The 23619-nt window shown below is 50.3% G+C and overlaps 1 protein-coding gene and 1 pseudogene across 1 annotated transcript; both read left to right on the forward strand.

Annotated features, from left to right (window-relative positions):
- The first annotated feature begins 844 nt into the window (after positions 1–844).
- On the forward strand, positions 845–9523 carry LOC146757140 (zinc finger CCCH domain-containing protein 11A-like). The gene is made up of 4 exons (XM_085523325.1): positions 845–913; positions 8149–8257; positions 8433–8696; positions 9289–9523. Exons 1-4 carry the CDS (start codon positions 845–847, stop codon positions 9390–9392), a joined length of 546 nt encoding a protein of 181 aa, XP_085379451.1. The 3' UTR covers positions 9393–9523.
- Positions 9524–14734: 5211 nt separating this feature from the next.
- The window catches only part of LOC146757141 (class I histocompatibility antigen, F10 alpha chain-like), a 30022-nt pseudogene continuing 21137 nt past the window's right edge, over positions 14735–23619 (forward strand).

The following is a 23619-nucleotide window of genomic DNA, read 5'->3' on the forward strand; positions in this document are numbered from 1 at the left end:
CTGCAGCAGCCGGCTGTAGGATCCACAGCGGGTCCTCAGTTCGGTGGGTGTCCCCATCTCAGCCATGGTGTAATGCTCTGGCACCACAACATGGTCTGCCTTCTCCAGCATCCGGGGTTGATGGCGGATGAGCAGCATTGACTGGTCCCCCCTGTTGGGCATTGGGTAGGTTTGTGGCGTGGCATTAAGCTGGTACATTTGGTGTTACACACTGTGTGTGAGTCCCGTCTGATCCCATGTGCGGAGGCACGGTACTTTCACACAGCAGCCTTGATTTGTCGCCGGATCGGGAGGCGACAGCCTTCATGTCAGAAATGTGGACAAATGCTTCTGTTGTCTGAACCGTCTCTTGGCCCTCAGCACAATGATGCGTTGCCTTTCCAACCCTTCACAGCACTGCTAGGTGCCAAGTGCTGTGCTTTAAGTCTGTTGTACGATGAGTGGCAGCAGAGACTTTCCAAGTGAAATGCTTCATGCTGTAGATAAACAACAACAACAAATACAGAAGGGTTAATGTGGTTGTCTTCCTGTGGCATATTAGTTGAACCAAAAAAGAAAATCCCCATCCCTTCTTGCTGGTGCTCTTGGCCACCCCCAGGAAGGGCTGAAAACCACTTCCAGGTCCTTTCCTTAGAGCCTTTGATGCAGAGGGTCCCCACAGATTCCATTCCAAGATCTCCCTAAGCCTCCCTGTTTCCTACAGCTGTAGGCACTGATCCTAAAACAGCTGGGCTCTGTTTCCAGCCTGTGGGACCCCAGGAGTTCCTCACACCATCTTCTGCAAAGCCAGAGCTGCCCACAGTCCCCCACAGCCACTCTTCCCACTACATACGTCAGGGTGCGGATGCAGCGCGCTGAGTCCCGGATGTTTCACACTTTGATGTACAACGTGGACACGGTGAACACCAACCCCGTGTGGCTGCAGTACTTGATGGAAACAACATTATTTGGGTGACCCTTGAGGGAAGCAATTTCCTGACCCGTCACCAAGTTCCACATCTTACAGCTCCGGTCTGTAGGAAGAAGAACGTGACTGAGAGAGTTGGGCTGGGGAGTTCCTCCGTGGCGTGGAGGCACCGACTCCTTCCCAAGCGCTGCCTCCCACCACCCACAGCTCCACTCCAGGGCAATGGAGCCAGCCTGCTCCAGCACCTGGACATCAGAAGGCAGGGACAGGGGAGAAGCCCAGAAGGAGCCATCCCTGCCATGCACCCCAATTCCCCACGCCAGCCTGGGGAGATCTATGAGAATAGCGCATAAAAAGCCAGCAGCCCCCACACCTGTTCTGTCCAACATATACCTTTTCAGGCAGTGAAAAGCAGTTCATCGGTGGCATCCAGGCAGAGCACAGGCTTGGTGTGTCCTTCTGCCACAGAGACGCACTGCAGTGGGGCTGTCCTGGAATTCTGCTGCCACCCACTGGATTAATGATGACCCCTGCATGGGAAAGAAAGAAGGTGGGGTAGGTATGTGGAAAGGCACAGCACTGTAAGGTCCTACAGGCATGGGAAAGCACGAGCTGCCTCACCCCCAAGCATCTTCCACTTCCTGGTAGGGCAATGGGCCCCTCCATCTGAACTCAGGCATATCTGAGCAATCATCTTCATGGAAAACCTTGGCATCTCCCCACTAGCAGCCCCTGCCTAACGGCTCTGCCCAGGTGACACAGACTGTGAGACATGATGCTCACGGCCTCTGCTCTGAGCCAGGAAACTCAGCTCATTGGACCTCAGCTCAGTTGAGGACAAACTGCACTTTCTCCATTCTGAAGCTCTGCCAGGAACGTTTCATTAGACCTATTTCATGGCAGTTCCTTCAAGCTGCCAGCCAGCCCGTGGTTGGCAAAGTTTGGAAACGGAGCTGTACTCCTTTTAAAACCAAAAGGATGACAGGGGGCAGCACTGGCATTTGCACCCAGCACCCTGTCCCCGATGCTGGCTCAGAGGATCCATCCTCACCAAACCTTCTTTCAAGGGATGCCCTGCAGGCACCTCATCCCTCCGGCCACAGCATCTGCCAATCACTTCCACATCAGAGTGTTCAGAACACTGAGGTCCAGCAGCCCCACTGCTGCAGTCCTGAGCTATGTGGACACCAGCAGCTCTTTCCTGCTGGCATTCCAAGCGCCGCCTGGGGCTCTGAGCTATGCTAAATCTTTTCCTATGAGTAGGCAAAACAAGGCAGGAGGCTGGAGAAGGGCAGGCCCAGGGCTGCATGAGGTCTGCATTAGTCAGGAGGGTGAAGGTAAGCTCATTAATTCGGGTTTCGAAGTCACACGGGTGCGATCTCCTTCTCAATTAGCAGCTTTGCTCACACATTCAGCAGCTCTCCTCTGACCCCTAGTGTTGCTACTGGTCTCGAAGTGACACCGAGACCAAAGGGAAATCCCGGCTCCCCAGGGTGAGATGCGATCAGAGAAAACAGCTCAAGGTGACAAAGCACACACGCGTCTGGCGCCGTGTATCCAGTGGTTGCTGAGAGCAGAGCACCCATCAGCACCAGAGGTGCTCCTAAAGGGCAATGAGAAGGTTGTCCTTGCACTGGGACAAACTCAGGAGCACATTCACCCCGAGGCTGAGCTCTGCACAGCAGTGACTTGGCTTCTGGGGCAGAGAACTCTGCTCACACAGGACCCAGCACTGCAGAGATACAGCCAAGAGTTTGGAACGCCTGCACGTGTTTCCCTGGAAGATGCTTGCAAGAAAAACACACTGACAGTGCCCAGTGTTGCTCACCCCAGCATTACAGTCCTGCTGGAGAGCCAGGGATGGGACAGGACATGCTGACAAGAAATGACACAGAGCATGTGATGAGGACATCAATCTGCTTATTATGTGGATAATGCGGAGAGGTCTGGCTGACGGAGCTTCTCACTGTGTGAGTTGGTCAGCATTAGGGAAAGCCAGCATGGAGTTCTGTGAGCTTTTGCAGGGGACGAAGAGGCGCAGAAGCTGCTACCCACCTTTGGTGCTCTTAGAAAGTTAACTGAGAGAATTGGAAGGGAGACCATCAGCTGACCGAATGGACACCAATAGGTCAGGTCCTGATCAGACCCGACGGAGGGCCATGGCTCCCAGACCCTATGCCACTCCTTGTCAAGGGCAGGAAACACGTCTGTGTCGGGACCCCAAGTGGGCCCTGCTGGCTGCCAGCACGTTGGGTTAAGCCGGCACCAAATGACGAGCCATCCTGTGCACCGTGAGGATCTGAACATCTCAGCACCAGTTTTGGTCAACAACTCCTTGGTTAATGTCTCCAGTGCAGCCAGTGATTTGACGTCAGCACTGGGCAGCGGCTGCTGGTAACGGCACATGAGACAGCGTTGCTCCAAATGTGCCTGAAGGTCCGAACTTGGAATCCAGCCTTCATGCCGGACTGATAGTTCGTGAGCGGGGGAGACCTTGTTCATGGATAATCCCCCAGTGGTGGACATTCAGAACGATTCTGCACAGCCAATATGTTTTTGTCTTCTTATTTGGTTATGGAGTGTGACATTATAATGCACACTGGACGGAACTGGATTGCCATGAAGATTCTGTACAATAGTGTTACATTGAACTTGGAAAAGTTGTAACTCCATTGTGTACTGTGCTGTTATCTTGAACTTGAATGCACTGTTCTCTACAAGTTGACTAAGTGTTGCCATACAGCATTTCACAATTTTTAGGCAGATTGCTGTTGTGTGCTTTCAGGTTTGTAGTCACTGCAGCTGCATCTCTTTGGTATGTTATTATGACAGTTTCATTGTTTTTCGCATATGTTTAATGATTGATTCATTTGCGGAATAGCCTTAAATGTGCAAATCACCTTTGGGGTAACAGGGAGTATGCAGGGGAACCTTTACAGGGGCTGCAGATAATAAAGAGGGGGGAGATGTTGGGTATTGGGCAGGTGGTGCCTGCATGCACCAGCAGTGGAGTCATGGAGGTCATGGGTATCTGATAGGGGTGGTCACCTGTACCACTATATAGGGTTTGTGGCGCGGCATTAAACTGGTACTTTCAGCGTTACACACTGTGTGTTCTGGTTAGCATTTGGGCTGCTGTGCTAACAGATGTGTCTGGGCTTATCTTGTTTTAAAATGGATGGGCTCGTAAGGAGCAGAGGGATGTGAGGTATTTCTAGTCCGCTTCATGCTCCCGATTCCAGAACCCTTCCAATTGTGAGGAAACAGAAGTGCTGAGCTGTGTGCGTGTTCCACGGTGCAGAGTCCAGTGACAGTTGGTGCCCGGTGTCTGTGCTGAGCAGCATTGAGGTCTTTAGGAACGTAGGAATCTGCCAATCTGTTGTGAAGGTACTAAAGGTAAAAAGGCAGCATTTCTATCAGTATTGGAGGAGGGAAGGGAACTTTGTCCTTAAGTGCTGTTTTTGTTCCCTTTGTCATGCAGTCAATCCAGCAACTAACTTGAGAACCCGACTTCTCCTCTCTTTAGTTTAGATTTGGGGAAATTCCCTGGAAAAAAAAAAAAAAAAAAAATTCCTCGAAAATTCACTAGTGTCTGTGTGAGTAAAAGGTTCCAACCTTTATTGACTATCGGAAATGCTTAGCTCAGAAATGTGCAGCACTTTAATGAAAGAGTTCTGAATCACTTGAATTTGATCTTCTGTCTGGCCTGGTTGCAGGTTTTACTGCATTTGGTACCTTAAAAAAAAAAAGCAACAAAACAAATCTAAAATACCAAAATATTTGATTTTTACATCAGAAAAGAAAAAAAAAAAAATGAACCAACCCAAACCCTTGTTGTGGCTGAGCAGAACGTGCTGCAGCTCCATGCAGTGCTGAGTTACAGTATACAGGCACATGTGTGTGGATTTGTGTATTGATACGCACTGTCATGATTTGCTGTACAGGTAATAAAGACGGAGGATGGTTTTTGTGGATTCTTCAAAGGTGAAGAATCCTTGAAGACCAGAAATTCCAACTTACAGAATTTGACATAGGCAAAGTGAGGAGGAAAATTCTTCCTAACCTGTTATAATTAATTAATTCACGGATTCAGTGTTGGTTCGGCCTACAGGAGAAGTGAACTGCAAAGCTTTGAAGATCACTGTATTTGCTGAGGTTGTCCAGGTGGTTGAGCTTGAAGACCTGCAGCGGTCAGACAAATGTGTTGGGGTTACTCACTGCTGTCACTCGTGGTGTTGAAGGAGGGGCTCCATTGGAGGGCTTGCAGCCGTGCAGCCCAGGGACTCCGTGCTGAGTCAGGGTGATGTTACTAGAGTTTGACCAGTGTTGAGGAGGGCAATGTTTTGAAACAACTGCTCCAGAAAGACTGATTGAATGAAGAGAACAAAGCTGGGAAGACGGGTGGGCATTCCTCATTCTTTTCTGCTTTTTGGTGTTTTGCTTAGGGTTCCTTTTCAAAAGAAGATTTCACTGATCAAGACTGTAGAAGACTTTCAGTCCAAGGAAGTACGAGCCAGCTCTTTGAGAAGCACAGGAAGAGCTGCACAGAGATCCCCGAGACCAGAACTGCTTCTGTGCGCTCGTCCAGCATGTCGATTAAAGGAAATGATTGCTATTTCTACTTCTATTCCACTTGTAAAAAGGTCTGCTTGGGTTTTCTCCTTCATTTTTTCTTTCTTTCAGTTCTGAAGTTAAGAGGAATGGGTAGAATAAGTAGAAGTATTACTGGTCTTCAGCAAACTTCATAACTAATTGCATTGTACAATAGAGCAACTCGCTAAAAATGAGCTCAAAGCATGGCCAGTTCTCAGGCTGTACTATTTCATTTTCCTCTCTTGGTTTCCATTGGGTTACAGGGAGACAACTGTCCCTTCAGGCACTGTGAAGCCGCTTTGGGCAATGAAACCATCTGCACGCTGTGGAAGGAGGGCCGCTGCTTCAGGAATGTCTGCAGGTTCAGGCACATGGAGATCAGTGTGAGTGTTGGCTCCTCAGAGTTTATCACCAAACCCACTTCTCATTTCTTTAGGTGGGCTGAATGTGCTTTTGCAGATTAGGTTCATTTGCTTTGAAATGATGATGGTTCCTACGGTTAAGAATAGGGGAGGAAGCAGAGGGAAGAGAGCTCAATGGCATTGGTATATCATAGCAGAATATTCTTGTAGTTGATACCAACAGTGTTCTATCAACAGATACTAAAGAACCACATCAATCAGACAAGCATTCTGCAAGGTGTGTTAGTTTAACCCCTTCTAAACTGGTGTCCTCACCCACAGAATGCTAGGAAAGCTCAGTGAGCCTGGTGCTCCCAGCCTGCGCACTCTTCAGAGTGGTGTTTGAGTGCTGCTTTGTGGCAGTCTGCTCACTGGCACCATCTGGAGCTCAGTCTCCCTTTGCAGATCTTAGGTCCACGTTACCATCAGCTCTTCTTCCTTTCTGTCTTCAGAAAAAACGCAGCATGATTTCCTGCTACTGGGAGAACCAGCCAGGAGGCTGCCAGAAATCCAACTGTGCCTTCCATCACACCAAGGGACGTTACCTCAATGGGGTTTTCTTTCCACCAAGTCAAAGTGAGTTTGTCTTTTTTAGGTACGAAAGATTAACTCTATTACTCACAGGTGGGTATAGTGTCATAAAGAACGCCAGGTAACGTTCACTTGTGAGCTGATAGATAGGTTCAGAGCTGAACTTTGTGTGCTTCTGATACCTCAGTTTTATCTTGCATGCTCAGCTTCTCTCTGCTCCTGTAGCCTTTGCCTTGCAGGTTGTTCTCCTGCATTTAAGCTTTTTCTGGGTGTCAGGGAGATGAATGTTGTGTAGGGGGGGATTTCTTTGTTCACAGAGAAGCCATTTGGATGGGCAAGTGGAGACTCAGCATTTATCTGTGTGGGTTTTCAGCCTTGCCTGCCATCTTTGTGCAGTGGATAATCTGATTGAATTCCTACCGCATAACTGAAGAGACTGATTTTTTCTTTGCTTGTACAGACCAGCTTTCTAAGGAGGGAGAAGAAACAAAAACACCTGTCCAGCAACCAGCTGAAGAAAACCATCTTGGATTGCAGATAATTTCCACTACAAAATCTGATGCTGATACAAAACAAGGTATTCCAGGATTAATCAGAAGCACTTGCCAATTAACTCCAAAGCAATTCATTGTACAAACACAACAGAACATAGGGTTGCTGAATGGAATCAGCTATTTCCATGATCTTGTTCCTACCTTGTAACTTCATGTGCCTTTCAGATTAGGAAGGTAAACTCCTTTGTTTACATCATTAGAGCAAGACGAGGCCACAGCATGGAGTTTAAGTGCCTGTATGTGCATCTTTCCAACCAGTGGTGAAAGCCACATTTGCTGATAGAGGAATCTAATGTCGTGTGGATGGGATAAAGTAAGGGATAAAGCCTACTTTTAATATCCAGAAGGATGAAAGGAGGGCAGCAGACAGACATCAGGTCCATGGTGCTCTTAGCTGTGGGGAGAGCTGACAGGGTTTGTTCTGCATGCTTCTGAGCAGGAGGCAGTTTGCAGAGCTGTGGTCCTCAGCGTGTGCCTCTGTCCCTCAGTCTCATTTACTGCTCTGTGTTCCCAGATGACGGTTTGAATGCTGGAATAAAATCACTTGGATCAGAAGGACCTTCAGGAGCTCCTGCTCATCGGCTCAAATCTCAGATTGTTCGTGTGCCTAAGAAGGAGAATGTGCGGACACTGGTCAGCACTGTGATGCTGCCTGCAAAGCAGGGTAATGATGAGTACCTTTGCTTCCATTTGGTGGCTCCTAAGTGGAATGGATAAATTACAATTGGGACTTACCCTGAGTGCATTACAGTTGCAATATTATTTTGTGTCAGGGCTGTCAAAGTGGAGTCTTTTGGTTGTATTTGTTTTGGGTGGGAAATGGGCTCACAAGACAGTAATTCTGTTGGTTTCTGTCAAATAAGCACTTTGTTTTTCTTTGTTTTAGGGGAGGTGCCTGTGAGTCAACTGAATACTGCTGATAAACCTGGAAAACGGAAATCCTCTGTAGGTAAGGGCTGCTTGTGAGCTGCTGTTTGGCTGCCTCCACGTAAATGGGAGGGCACTGCTGAAGCAGGAGGGAGGAAAGTGTGTCGTGGGTCTGTGATGACTCCAAGTGGCACACAAGTGTAGCAGCTGAAAGGTGAATTTGAGAACATACACTTGGAGAAACCAAAGTTTGTGGTTGACTTGTAAAAATCTTTCTCCAAAGGAATTATCTTAGGAATGTTGTTGTTTTCTCTCTGTAGCTGATGTCAGTGGCCTTCCGCTGAAGCGCAGCCTCGTAGAAAGGCTGGGGAAGAAGATCGAGGTTGACAGAGCACCAAGGAGAGGTAAATGGTCATCGGTGTTTGCTGCACAGATTCTCTAGGCTTTCTGCTTATTCTTTCTCAGGAGCGTTGTTGTTGGGAACACGTATATTCTGTAATGTTATGATAAATCTGGAAACTTGAGCTCTCGTTGGAATTTCTTGTAATCCTTATGCTTCTCCTTTCTTGATGATGACAGAGAAGGGTGCCAAGCCAGCAGGGGAGATCTGGAAGAAGAGACGACTGGAAGAAGAGAAGCAAAAAGTAGAAGAGGTTCTTACTGAGAAGAGATCTAAGGATAAGCGCAAGAAGAAGAGAATTTTCCCTCCACCTGAGCCTGGTAACGTGAAACTGGAAGAGCCACCGCGTAAAATCAAGCGATTGGAAGAAATGCATATTAAAAGCTTAGAAGAAATCAAGCAGGAGAAAGCCCTGCGGATGCAGCAGATCGCAAAGCCAGCAGGTAACGAGGTGTTTCACTGTCTGCTCTGCTGAAGTGCTTCCCCTGTCAAGCAAATGGAGTTTGCTTAGAATTGCCTGGGCTGTTTCTTACCAAATGCAAAGGCAACAAGTGCCAGGATGTCCATCCATGTGTTTTTCCATTGAATCCGTGGTGTTTGCCTGCTTCATTCTGGAGAATTCATTCGCTGTGAGGTTTTGTAATTCAGTTTCTCCTGTACTTTCTTTCTGCCATGTTTTTGGTGTGGCATGTTCTGTGTGTTGACGCCAAGGTTATCTTCATCTTTGGCGTGTTGCTTGTTTTAATATGTAAATGTGTTTGTAAAGCATGGATTGAGTTTTTAACATGGGGGCCAACCTCTGTCAGAAAGGTCAGGGGGGTGAGTTATTCATTGGGGAGGTGAGAGAGGCTTCGTGAAGAGACAGCATGTGAAGGAGGGAAGAGCTTGGATACTGTATGGACTGCGAGATGTCGCCTCTCTCGTGTTCTTTGTTATTGAATGTGAGGAAATAAGCACATGGAGGAAACACTGGCACTCAGGTTTCTTTCTATGCTTGCTGTTGACCAAGTGATTTTCTTTTTCCTTGTTTTAAAGCACCTGGAAGAGAAGAGGAAAAGACTGTGGAATGGAGCAGGGCTGCTCCCAAAGCTGTCTCTGCACCCGCAGAGGTGAGTCCCTTCTGTAGATGGACACAGTGACACAATTTCTTCACATGTTCTCATGTCTCACTGCTCACCATGTGCTACCATCATGAGTGCATTCCTACCTTCCTGCCTTTGGTGAAGAGCTGCAGCCATGTTTCACAATCCTGATACTTTCAATGGCTTTCCCAGACAGCTTTGCACTCCTCAAACTCAGAATTGATCTGATTGTATCTGGCAGTGAGGCAGTAACCCTGCTGGCACCAGGTACAACTTGTGAGGTTAACGTGGGAGCACTGGATACAAAAAGGTCACGATGGCCTCGTGTTCAATGAAATCAGACTGTGGGTGGATGTTGTGTAGGGGAACAGGAATGACTTTCTGTTGCTCAAACAGAATGTGGTGTGTAACAGCTCTAGCACTGTGCTGATTTAAACGAGCACTGAAGAAGCCTCCAGCTAAAAAAGCAGCTTTGGTAAGGAGGGGAAGAAGTGTCAGTGCTGTCCTCGTCAGGCTGATACTGAGATACAACTCCTGCAGAAAGTGTGGAGAACTGAAATGTTCTGCAGGTTTCCTTTCAAAGTAGTCACTGTGCGCAGGATGCTGGATGAATGGCAGTGTGCGCACAATGCTCTGCAGCCCTGTGATTCCTCTGTAGTGTGAAGGAATTTGTCCATTATTGCTGCATTGTTAAAAAGACCTGAGGTGCTCTGCAGCCTTTACGTGGTTGTTAACATCCTTCAGGAGCCCCTTAGCCCCCGTGTTGGGTTCAGGATCAGCAGTGCTGAAGGAGAAGCACTGCAGAGGAAGGATCTCCTGAGCAATCATTGACTTTGTCTTCCTTCTTCCCAGACTGCTGCTCCAGCCCTGCCGGAGGTCAGCCTGCTCACCAAGGCTGTAGAAGATGACACTGAAAAGTTCATCTCGGAAATCTCAGGAGGGGAAATGGAAGCAGAAATTGACTTGGACCTGGAGAAGGATGAGGATGATTTCCTTCGTGAACTTTCTGAGATGACTGACTGTTGAACTGCGTAGTAGTTATTATAGTATGTTAAAAAAAAAAACAAAAAGCACAAACAAACAAACAAAAAACCAAAAAAACAACAAAACAACAACAACAACAAAAAAACCTTTAATTTAATAAAAACCTTTTCTTTTTGGTTGGATACCCCAGGGTGATACTTTACTAAAGGAGGCTTCACAATAATGAGTCTTAAAGCACAGCTGAACTGGTAAAAGATTGGCATTCCATTGTCCTGAGTTTTCCTGCTGGTCAGAGTTGAGGCCCTGTGCATCCATTCCCTGCTCCTGGTTGGCTCCTTTCAGCAGCAAGAGGACAAAGCAGTTCTGTGACAGCCCAGAAGGACGTCCATCTGTGTGCTGCAGTGCCTGGCAATTGATCTCCTGATTCAGTGACGCTCTGAAGGCTTCAACCTCAAGCTCCTTCCTTCCTCCTCCCTTGACCATGCTCAGCGTTGGGTGCAGCTGGAAGCTTCTTCGGTGCTCCCATTTCTCGGGCAGTCCCCATGTCTAGCCTGGAGTTCTGCCAGCTCTTGAGTATTTTTGGTGTATGCGTTTGTTTATGACTTGAATCCTTTAAGGCAACTTAATGACAATGTGGGGGTGGGAGGGAGCAGAATTATTCTTTTGTTTTGGACCAAATGTGCCACCAAGGCGGGGGGTGCTCCCTGCCTTCCAGTTATCAGCAGTGATGCAGCAGCAGTGTGAGAAGCGGGAGCTGCATGCCACTGCTGCGTTATTCCCTCCTTTCCCTTTTGCTGGATTTCCAGTGCTGTTTGCTGGCAGAGCGCGATGCTGTGCTGATGATTTCTGGAAGCCAACACGTGTGCGCTTCGCTTGTCTCAGTTCAGAGTGCAGCCATCCCAGCCCTGCTGTGGGCACAGTGCAGCCCTGGCCCTGCTGGAGGACGCCGTGGTGACTCTGTGCTTCAGCAGGGTATTGAGTGGTTTTCTGCTGACTCTGGGTGGGACTGTGCCCATGTCGTGTCTGCCACTGTTACTGTAAATATTTTATCTTTTCCTTTTGTATTTGCCTTCTATTTAAGATATTGTATGAAAGTAGTCAGGCTCCTCTGTTTATGCCGGCGGCTCTCAGCTGTGTTTTTAAATAAACCTGGCACAGGACAGCAGTGCTGTACGTCTGCCTGCAGCTCTTGGAGGGAGCAGGAGGGGAGCCAGGAGTGCTGCTCCAGCAACATCCTGGTGCTGCTGCCACCAGGGTTACTGCTGTGCTGCTGTTATGAGCTCCATGGAAGAGATGAGCTCCAGCACGGCCTCCTCATACTTATTTGGCTCTGAAGCCTTCAGTTGCTATTGGCCGTGGCACATTCCATGCAGTGTGAATCTCTCTAACAGACATAACTGTATCAGTGGAATTGTGGGGGCTGGGAGGGAGGACACAGTGCTGCTGAGAGCAGGGCCAGGCAGCCCAGCATGCTCAGCACCACAGCCAGGTGAGGCTGGCAGTTCAGTTACAGGTGTGTGTGCAGCTGGTCACCACTCAGCCTCCCCCATTGCAGCTCCCCGTGTCCCACAGTTCCCCCATCCCCGTTCTCCCGCTGTCCCATTGTCACCCTGCCACACCACTGCTGTGTGCACTAAACCTTTATTGCCCCCCGAAGAGGTCCTCATTGTACACCACCTGCGCCCGCTTGTCGCGGTGTGAGCCCTTGGCACTGTTCTTTACGGCTGTTGGGGCACAGGATGGGGGCAGGGACTCAGCACTGCTGGCACCCCCACATCGTCCCTGTCCCCCCCAGTGCCCCCCAGCTCACCCAGGGATCCCCAGAGCCTGGTCAGCTGATTCCATCTTCTTGTAGGTGACAAAGGCACAGCTGTGGGGGGGTGAGGTCAGCACAGCTTCCACCCCATTCAGCACCACCCCACAACAGATGCACCCATACATCACTGACTCACCCACAGCTTTGCCCACGCCCCCTGCCCCTCTGCCCATCCTGCTCTCGCCTCCCCCGCTCCTCAGGCTCCGGCTCCTGCTCCCAGTCCAAGCGGCTGTTGCGCTCTCCCCTCTCAGGGGGGTCCCCACGTCCCCCACCAGCTTCAGGGTCCCGCAGGTGCTTGCTGGTGCAGACGAAGCTGGTTTGAAAAAATTGCGGGGGCGGAGGGGGGGTGAGCAAAATAAACACAGAGTGAGGGCACAAATATGGGGGAGAGAACAAAATAAAGGGATAGGAACCACAAATAATGAGGTGGGGGCAATAAAGAACGGGGGGGGGGGGGATAGCACTCACCTCTCATCGGGGTCGCATCCCGTTCTCTGCCATCCACGATGTTGTGGGAAGCTGTGGAGGAACTGCTCAAATGTATTCTCTCTAAGAGAGGGGAGCAGGTATCTCCTAAATGCATATGCGAGCTGGTAAAATGGGCTCATATGAATGGACACCTTCAGGAGGTGGCACTGATGTTCACTGTAGCCGAATGTCGAGAAATAGTCGACCATATGTGGGACTTTGTTATCTCCAAAAATAAGGAATACAAAATAAATACACTGAAGAATATGCAAGCTGAGCGGCAGATTGCTGCTGCTGTGGTACAAGCTCTATCCGGACCTAGTGCTCAGTCAAGGTCAGAACTTGACTCCCTGTTACCAGGAGTTTCGTACTCCGTTTGCTCAACAGCCTCACAAGTCAGGGCTGCCGCAGAAGCCCCGAATAATCCCCCGTCCTCGACCTCTTCAACGTCTCTGGCAGATCCGGTTTTGGCTGGTGAGGAAGGTGCGGTGGGGGGGGGCTGAGGGGTGTGCAGAGCAGCAAGAAGCTCCTGAGAGTGAAAGCGACTCGGATAATGGTGGGAATGAGAAAGTGTTGGAGGAACATAATAAAACATTAACTGAGGAGCTGCAGGACTTAGAACTGCGTACGAAGGAGGCATCAGTCTCTTCGAGCGTTTCACCGATGTCTTTACAGCCCCTGTCTATGCGATTCCCCCCCACACATAGCGATCCTCCACCTTTGCGTTGGTCTGGAGTCATTAGAGACATGATATTGGAGGGACCGTGTCAAGCTGTGTTTCAGCTCGCTTGCCCGCTGATAGACGATCAGCAGGGAGCTGCTCGGTGGGAAGTGCATCATTGGAAATTGTTACAGCAGGCTGGTAAGACTGTGACTGACTATGGGAAATGATCTGAAGCTTCTAAGCAAATCATTCAATGGATTTTCACTGAGGATACTCATATGACACTAGACACTTCTAATCTTGTGCGGTTGTTACTAACACCACCAGAATACGTTGTTGGTCTAATCTCAAGGCAGAAAATAGCATCCAGCCTTTATAGTAACTGTGTTTGTGTGTTTCTTTCCTAGTGGAATTGCTTTGTAACTTGCGGTGTTATAAATAATATTAGTAATGGTTTGACATAGTGTGTGATTTTCAGTGTTACCAATGCAGTCTCAAGAATTAGAATTTTAGGCATTATCCATAGATCAAATGTGTGTTAAAGAAAGGATTTGATGTAATCAGTGCTGTAATCTATGGGAATAGCTCTTTTAGTATGTTAGTACTGCTCACTCATGATGTTATTAGCCTATTAATTAGCTTTTCTTAATTTGCAAAGACAAAACCTGGAAAGGAATCCCAGGCAAAGGGATGACCCTGTATCGTAGAATGGATACGTCTCTTACACCCAACTAATTGGGATTTTAAAAATATGACCATGCATCACTTGAGACAAAAGTGCATACTAATAGAACTAAATTTGATAGTTTATTCTGTTTTCCAGGCAGCTGTTCCACTTGGGCTCTGTATCACGCACTGGCCATGCGGATATGGTGTACAACTGGAAGAAATCCTTCAGACCCTGAATGCAGGAGAGAATCTGTGATGGGTGAGAGAGGAAAGGTGCACTTTGAAGCAGGGAAGGCCCTGCTGGCACCGCCTGTCGCAACCACCACCAACACGGTTTGCTGTTTCTCAAGGGTCAATAAGTAATAATGCCCCTAGTGATACTCCAGCACATTTGTCCTCTAAAACTGGTTCTATCTGACATGCAACTTCATAAAGTTCAATTATCAATTATTAGCTCAAAGGCATGGTTATGAGCATCCTAAAAGCATTTGTTGCACAATAGTTAGTGGCCATTAAAAATCAATATATCAGAGTATATGAAAGTTGAAGACTTTTCCTAACTAGTGACATGTGAACACAATGGGACCCTCATGGATTTATTTCCAGGTTGCAGAAACTTAGGTTGCAGAGCAAACGTGTTTGTTCTTTTTAGTAGGTTTAACAGTAATGTTGTTATCTGTGTTTGACTTGTCTCTTTTTTCACATCTAGAGTATTGTCAATCGAGGCCTTGATTGAGTTATAATGGTTATGTTCTTAATATAAGTAGTGTTGTTATTCTATAGGCAGTAGCTTGCTAATTAATAAAAAAGGGGGGGTCGCCGCGCTCCGACCCCGCAGAGCTCCACTCCATGCGGTACTTGGAAATAGGGATGACGGATTCCGGCCCCGAGCAGCCCTGGTTCTTTGAAGTGGGGTACGTGGATGGCGAAATCTTCGTGCACTACAACAGCTCTGGTCGGAGGTACGTGCCCTGCACCGAGTGGATGAAGGCACCTGGAGCTGTGGATCCCGAGTACTGGGACAGGAACACCCAGAGAGCACTGAGCAATGAGCAGAATAGCCGCGTGAGCCTGGTCAATGCGGCACGGCGCCACAACCAGAGCGGCGGTGAGCACAGCTGGCACCGCGGCTCCATGCTGTGGGATGGGGCTCCATGGTGCATTGCCGCCCGCACCCCCCAGGGCTGGTCCTGCCTGGCGGCACCGTCCCGGGGCTGCCCGTCACAGCCCCACCGAGCTCGACCCTGGGGGACCCCAACCCCATCCCCAGTACAGTGGGTCCCCTGGAGCTGGAGGGGCCCATCAACCCCTGCCTGGCTGTGTTTCAGGGTCTCACACATGGCAGCGGATGTTGGGCTGTGACATCCTCGAGGACGGCACCACCCAGGGCTATCATCAGTATGGCTATGATGGGAGAGACTTCATTGCCTTCGACAAAGACACGATGATGTTTACTGCAGCGGTTCCAGAGTCAGTTCCTACCAAGAGAGCGTGGGAGGAACCTGGTTATGCTGAGAGACGGAAACATTACCTGGAGCAAACCTGTGTGCAGTGGCTGCAGAGACATGTAGAGAACGGGAAGGCAGAGCTGGGGAGGACAGGTGAGGGGGGGCCTGCGGTGTGAGACTGCAGGTGGGGCGGGGGCTCAGCGTGGGGAGCTCAGCCCGGCCCTCACTGCCGCCCACCTTCAGAGCAACCCGAGGTGTGAGTGTGGGGGAAGAAGGCCAACGGGATCCTGACCTTGTCCTGCCACGCTCACGGCTTCTACCCACAGCCTATCGCCGTCAGTTGGATGAAGGACAGCATGGTGCTGGGCCAGGACACCCACTCAGGGGGCATCGTGCCCAACAGCTACGGCACCTACCACACCTTGGTCACCATCGACGCGGTGCCTGGGGACGGGGACAAGTACCAGTGCTGCGTGGAGCACGCCAGCCTGCCCCAACCCAGCCTCTACTCATAGGGTGAGTGAGGGGATGTGGGGCTGGGGGGCTCTGGGCTGCCCCTTCCCCTGCTGACAGCCCTGCCTTCCCCCAGAGCAGTCACAGTCCAGCCTGGTGCCCAACGTGGTGGGGGTGGTTGTCGCCGTTGTGGCCATTGCCATCATGGCTGGCGTTGGATTCATCATCTACAGACGCCATGCAGGTAAAAGTGGAGGGGTGTAGGAGGACAGTGGGGGCGGTGGGGGGATTTGAGGCTCCCTCAGGAGCCCTCAGCCTGGCTGTGATGTGAACCTGTGCTGATGCATCTCTCTGTCTGCAGGGAAGAAGGAGAAAGGCTACAACACGGCGCCCAGTGAGTGATGAGGGCAGCGCTGTCCCCCACCTCTGCCCAGTGCCAGGGCAGCATTGAGGTCCCCGATTTCTCCCAGGGTTCCCCTTCCTGGTGCTCAAAGCTGCTCCATGCCCCACAGCATGAACAGGGCTGGGGCTCATGGCTGTGAGAGTCCTTCCTTGTTTTCTGGCTCCAAGCTTGCTTCCTGAGGTGTTTCTTGTGAGAAGACTCTCAATGATTTATTGAAGTGGCAAGTAATGGGTGCTACTGTGTGACAATCAATATCACTTTTTGGGTATTTGAATATTTGAAAGCACCTTCCTTCAGAGCTGTTTGCGTCCAGAAGAGTGCTCAGGACTGTTTATGAGTGGAAGATCTGGCCCGGGACTAAATAGCTCCAGCTTGGTGTGGGAAAACTGGGTAATGAAGCCATCGTGCCCTGTGAAAAACAGGATGCGGATGGGTATCCCTGCTCCCTCTTATCTGCTGGCAAGGCTCAGAAGATGGGAACAAAGGAATTTCTGCTAAGATCCCAGAGCCAGAAGCTTCCATTCCAAGGAGTGCTGACTCAACTACTTTGGATTCGAGCTGTCACTCCAAAGAGAGCTGACTTGACCACTTTGGACATATAAATAAGTTGGTGCTACCATTGGAAATTGTCATCGTGGTCACCATTAACAGAACAACGCCTGACGACCCACCACGACTGAAGACCAATGACTGAACTACAAACCTCGATGGATCCATGGTGGTGAATATCTCCCTCTTGCTTCCTACAGAGACTCCTTGCTTCTATTTCATATTTTTACTGCATTCCCTTCCCCATCACCCTACACCATAATAGCGTCCGTCCTCCCCTTCCCCATCTCCCTGATAAAGTCTTGTAATAAACTGGTCGGACCAATGTTTGAACCATTGTTTCTTAATCCCGCACCAGGTATATGTATATCAAAGAACCTTGCCTCCCTCCTACAAACTGGGCTGAGACAATGGCTCTTCTTACCTTACAGGCCAGGAAGGTGGAACCAGCAACTCGAGCACAGCTGCGGTGTGGGGCTGGGGGTTGGAAGGGGTCCCTGTGCTCCTTGTGCTCCTTGTGGTGCTGCACCAGGGCTGGGCTGGGACTCTGCAGGGAGCTGAGGGTTGGGATGTGAACGTGGCCCTATGGGACACCATCTCTTCTTCTTCACACAGGAAGTAACCAAACCGTCTGAGTGCTGTGCTTCAGCCTGCAAGGGGCCAACTGGCCACACGAGCATTTGGGGTCGGTGATGAACACAGCCCCATCCCCTCTACCTCTCACATCTCCCTCTGCTTCCTATGCTGTTATGCTTTTCCTGTGCTGCTTCTTGTGAAATAAAGTGTTGGGCTGTTCTGTGCTCAGCCTGCCTGCATTCTGCTCTGTGCTGTGCTCAGGGTTGGGGTGGATGAGGGGACCTCTCCTCATCCCTCCTCCCCCCACCCCACACTCTTTGCCCATTGCTCCATTTCACACTGCTGCTCTCCTCCTCCCCTTTGCACTCCCTGTGCTATCTGCACCGCTTTGGCATGAAGACATGACTGGAAAGTTCATCTAGTATTGGACTGAGCTGTGCTTCCCCCCCATAACCCACAGTGCTGCCACAGCCACATTCTGAGGGCAGACACCCAGCTTCCATAACCAACCATGCACTGAGGCTGAGCTGCCCACACCCCCCATCCCAACCTGCTCCTCTACAAAACATCTCCACTTTATTCCATACAAATCCCAGAGCATCCCACTCTTCCCATCCTGCAGCGGGGAGCGGAGACAGCCACAGCTCCCCATGTCCCATCGCATCCCACTCCAGCTGCCCTGTGGTCCTCAGTGCTGCAGCAGCCGGCTGTAGGGTTGTCTCGCTTCAATTTAGGAGTGAGGCAAAGGTTCTTTTGATATGTTATGCCCGGGTGAGATTAAGAAGAAGAACATTCAAATGTTGATCCGTTTATTGGAAATAAATTCCAGTTTATTGGAAATAATAGACAGTTGATTCCAGTTTATTGGAAATAATAGACAGTTGAGGAGATGGGGAAGGGAGAGGGACAAATGCCAAAATTAGGATGATGGGGAAGGGAAAGTAGGCGATAGAAAAAGGTAGAAAAGAGCAAGAATTACGTTAAAGCGGGGAATAGTCACCTCCTGAATGCAGCAGCATCCCATAGCACGTTGTTAACGTTGGTCCGGGGCAAAATAAGCGTAGGGGAGAGCAGCAGCGAAGTAGCAGGCCACAGATCGATGAAACGCAGAGAAGATGGTCAGAATAGCGAGGTCTCAGGAAGTGGAGTCTTGGGCAGCGAGGTCCCTCAGAGCAGAGTCTCGAGCAGCAATCCCAGAAGAGATAATAGGCAGCAGTAGGACAACGGTGGAGGAATCTGAGGTCAGATACCTAGATGCCCACAAAGGTTCTTCAGCATGCAGGCATCTTCTTCAGCATGCAGGCGCTCGCGTAGAGAGGCATCTGATGACAGAAAACATCCTTGTTTCCATAGTGAGGCATCTGGTGTCAAAAAACCTCAAATTTGGGGTTTGTCCGTGCCCTTTTTATCCTTCTTTCCAGCCTTCGAGACATTTCGGGACCGCTCAGGTCAGAGTCCTGTGATTTCCTCAGAGTTGTCAATCTTCCTTGAGATGGGCCAACATGGAAGACCACTTGAGGGACATTAGTCCTCAGAGATGGCCATCTTCCTTGAGATAGGCCAACACAAAAGACCACTTAAGGGCCATTAATCAGTATCTTATCTCCCTTTGGTAGCTCCCCGACTTGTCCATCTCCTAAACAAAGGGATTTCTCGAACCTTGGTTCCTGTGTGTCTCAGTCCTGGAACCTTGGTCAGGACTTGCCTGAACTTGTCCATTTCAGCAAACTTTGAGACAGTAATGTAAAAAGCATGGCCTCTTACAAGGGTCCATTGCGGGTCCTCAGTTCGGTGGGTGTCCCCATCTCAGCCATCGTGTCATGCTCCAGCACCACAACATGGTCTGCCTTCTCCAGCATCTGGGGTTGATGGCTGATGAGCAGCATTGACTGGTCCCCCCTGTTGGGTATTGGGTAGGTTTGTGGCGTGGCATTAAGCTGGTACATTCGGTGTTACACGCTGTGTGTGAGTCCCGTCTGTTCCCGTGTGCGGAGGCACGGTACTTTCACACAGCAGCCTTGATTTGTCGCCGGATCGGGAGGCGACAGCCTTCATGTCAGAAATGTGGACAAATGCTTCTGTTGTCTGAACCGTCTCTTGGCCCTCAGCACAATGATGCGCTGCCTTCCAACCCTTCACAGCACTGCTAGGTGCCAAGTGCTGTGCTTTAAGTCTGTTGTACGATGAGTGGCAGCAGAGACTTTCCAAGTTAAATGCTTCATGCTGTAGATAAACAACAACAACAAATACAGATGGGTTAATGTGGTCGTCTTCCTGTGGCATATTAGTTGAAGCAAAAAAGAAAATCCCCATCCCTTCTTGCTGGTGCTCTTGGCCACCCCCAGGAAGGGCTGAAAAGCTCTTCCAGGTCCTTTCCTTTGAGCCTTTGCTGCAGAGGGTCCCCACAGATTCCATTCCAAGATCTCCCTAAGCCTCCCTGTTTCCTACAGCTGTAGGCACTGATCCTAAAACAGCTGGGCTCTGTTTCCAGCCTGTGGGACCCCAGGAGTTCCTCACACCATCTTCTGCAAAGCCAGAGCTGCCCACAGTCCCCCACAGCCACTCTTCCCACTACATACGTCAGGGTGCGGATGCAGTGCGCTGAGTCCCAGATGTCCCCGTACTTTGATGTACGACGTTGACACGGTGAACACCAACCCCGTGTGGCTGCAGTACTTGATGGAAACAACATTATTTGGGTGACCCTTGAGGGAAGCAATTTCCTGACCCGTCACCAAGTTCCACATCTTACAGCTCCGGTCTGTAGGAAGAAGAACGTGACTGAGAGAGTTGGGCTGGGGAGTTCCTCCGTGGCGTGGAGGCACCGACTCCTTCCCAAGCGCTGCCTCCCACCACCCACAGCTCCACTCCAGGGCAATGGAGCCAGCCTGCTCCAGCACCTGGACATCAGAAGGCAGGGACAGGGGAGAAGCCCAGAAGGAGCCATCCCTGCCATGCACCCCAATTCCCCACGCCAGCCTGGGGAGATCTATGAGAATAGCGCATAAAAAGCCAGCAGCCCCCACACCTGTTCTGTCCAACATATACCTTTTCAGGCAGTGAAAAGCAGTTCATCGGTGGCATCCAGGCAGAGCACAGGCTTGGTGTGTCCTTCTGCCACAGAGACGCACTGCAGTGGGGCTGTCCGGGCATTCTTGGTGCCACCCACTGGATTAATGATGACCCCTGCATGGGAAAGAAAGAAGGTGCGGTAGGTATGTGGAAAGGCACAGCACTGTAAGGTCCTACAGGCATGGGAAAGCACGAGCTGCCTCACCCCCAAGCATCTTCCACTTCCTGGTAGGGCAATGGGCCCCTCCATCTGAACTCAGGCATATCTGAGCAATCATCTTCATGGAAAACCTTGGCATCTCCCCACTAGCAGCCCCTGCCTAACGGCTCTGCCCAGGTGACACAGACTGTGAGACGTGATGCTCACGGCCTCTGCTCTGAGCCAGGAAACTCAGCTCATTGGACCTCAGCTCAGTTGAGGACAAACTGCACTTTCTCCATCCTGAAGCTCTGCCAGGAACGTTTCATTAGACCAATTTCATGGCAGTTCCTTCAAGCTGCCAGCCAGCCCGTGGTTGGCAAAGTTTGGAAACGGAGCTGTACTCCTTTTAAAACCAAAAGGATGACAGGGGGCAGCACTGGCATTTGCACCCAGCACCCTGTCCCCGATGCTGGCTCAGAGGATCCATCCTCACCAAACCTTCTTCCAAGGGACGCCCTGCAGGCACCTCATCCCTCCGGCCACAGCATCTGCCAATCACTTCCACATCAGAGTGTTCAGAACACTGAGGTCCAGCAGCCCCACTGCTGCAGTCCTGAGCTATGTGGACACCAGCAGCTCTTTCCTGCTGGCATTCCAAGCGCTGCCTGGGGCTCTGAGCTATGCTAAATCTTTTCCTATGAGTAGGCAAAACAAGGCAGGAGGCTGGAGAAGGGCAGGCCCAGGGCTGCATGAGGTCTGCATTAGTCAGGAGGGTGAAGGTAAGCTCATTAATTCGGGTTTAGAAGTCACACGCGTGCGATCTCCCTCTCAATTAGCAGCTTTGCTCACACATTCAGCAGCTCTCCTCTGACCCCTAGTGTTGCTACTGGTCTCGAAGTGACACCGAGACCAAAGGGAAATCCCGGCTCCCCAGGGTGAGATGCGATCAGAGAAAACAGCTCAAGGTGACAAAGCACACACGCGCCTGGAGCCGTGTATCCAGTGGTTGCTGAGAGCAGAGAACCCATCAGCACCAGAGGTGCTCCTAAAGGGCAATGAGAAGGCTGTCCTTGCACTGGGACAAACTCAGGAGCACATTCAGCCCGAGGCTGAGCTCTGCACAGCAGTGACTTGGCTTCTGGGGCAGAGAGCTCTGCTCACACAGGACCCAGCACTGCAGAGATACGGCCAGGAGTGGGGAACGCCTGCACGTGTTTCCCTGGAAGATGCTTGCAAGAAAAACACACTGACAGTGCTCAGTGTTGCTCACCCCAGCATTACAGTCCTGCTGGAGAGCCAGGGATGGGACAGGACATGCTGACAAGAAATGACACAGAGTGTGTGATGAGGACCTCAATCTGCTTATTATGTGGATAACGCGGAGAGGTCTTGCTGACGGAGCTTCTCACTGTGTGAGTTGGTCAGCATTAGAGAAAGCCAGCATGGAGTTCTGTGAGCTTTTGCAGGGGATGAAGAGCCGCAGAAGCTGCTACCCACCCTTGGTGCTCTTAGAAAGTTAACTGAATCGGCCAAGGAGGAGCGGGAGTTATGGCTAACCTGTTTCCTGCAGGGGTGAACCCCAGAGGTTTGAGACCAAATGAGGTTTGGCAGCTGGATGTCACAGACTTCCCAGAGTTTGGGTGTTTCCGTCACTTGCATGTCACAACTGACACATGCAGTGGTTTTCTCTGGGCTGTGGCACAATCTGGACAGACCGCCATGCATTACATAAAAGCGTTGTGCATGGCCATCGCTGTCATGGGTGCACCTCATGAGTTAAAGACTGACAATGACCCAGGATATAGAAGTGCATGTTTTGGACGCTGGTGCACAGCTTGGGGCATTAAGCATATCTTCAGCATTCCCGGCAGCAGCACCTGCCAGGCTATTATGGAGTGTGCACATCAGACCTTGAAGGGGCGTCTTTGTGCGCTTAAAGAGGGGGGAGGGCTGGAGGGGCCTGAGCTGTGCCCACACACTCTCCTCCTGCGTGAGAGAATCGGATGGGAGACCATCAGCTGACCGAATGGACACCAATAGGTCAGGTCCTGATCAGACCTGACGGAGGGCCATGGCTCCCAGACCCTATGCCACTCCTCGTCATGGGCAGGGGATACGCCTGTGTCGGGACCCCAAGTGGGCCCTGCTGGCTGCCGGCACGTTGGGTTAAGCCGGCACCAAATGACGAGCCATCCTGTGCACCGTGAGGATCCGAACATCTCAGCACCGGTTTTGGTCAATGTCTCCTTGGTTAATGTCTCCAGTGCAGCCAGTGATTTGACGTCAGCACTGGGCAACGGCTGCTGGTAACGGCACATGAGACAGCGTTGATCCAAATGTGCCTGAAGGTCCGAACTGGGAATCCAGCCTTCATGCCGGACTGATAGTTCGTGAGCGGGGGAGACCTTGTTCCTGGATAATCCCCCAGTGGAGGACATTCAGAAGGATTCTGCACAGCCAATATGTTTTTGTCTTGTTATTTGGTTATGGAGTGTGACATTATAATGCACACTGGACAGAACTGGACTGCCACAAAGATTCTGTACAATAGTGTTACATTGAACTTGGAAAAGTTGTAACTCCATTGTGTACTGTGCTGTTATCTTGAACTTGAGTGCACTGTTCTCTACAAGTTGACTAAGTGTTGCCATACAGCATTTCACAATTGTTAGGCAGATTGCTGTTGTGTGCTTTCAGGTTTGTAGTCACTGCAGCTGCATCACTTTGGTATGTTATTATGACAGCTTAATTGTTTTTCGCATATGTTTAATGTTTGAATCATTTGCGGAATAGCCTTAAATGTGCGAATCACCTTTGGAGTAACAGGGAGTACGCGGGGGAACCTTTACAGGGGCTGCAGATGATAAAGAGGGGGGAGATGTTGGGTATTGGGCAGGTGGTGCCTGCGTGCACCAGGGCTGGAGTCAGGGAGGTCACAAGTATCTGATGAGGCGGTTCTAGATTCTAGAACCCTGCCAATTGTGAGAACAGAAGTGCTGAGCTGTGTGCGTGTTCCACGGTGCAGAGTCCAGTGGTAGTT

Source organism: Coturnix japonica, chromosome 24 (assembly GCF_054131305.1).
Source record: "Coturnix japonica strain WE chromosome 24, WE-NBRP24, whole genome shotgun sequence".
NCBI classification, from domain to species: domain Eukaryota; kingdom Metazoa; phylum Chordata; class Aves; order Galliformes; family Phasianidae; genus Coturnix; species Coturnix japonica.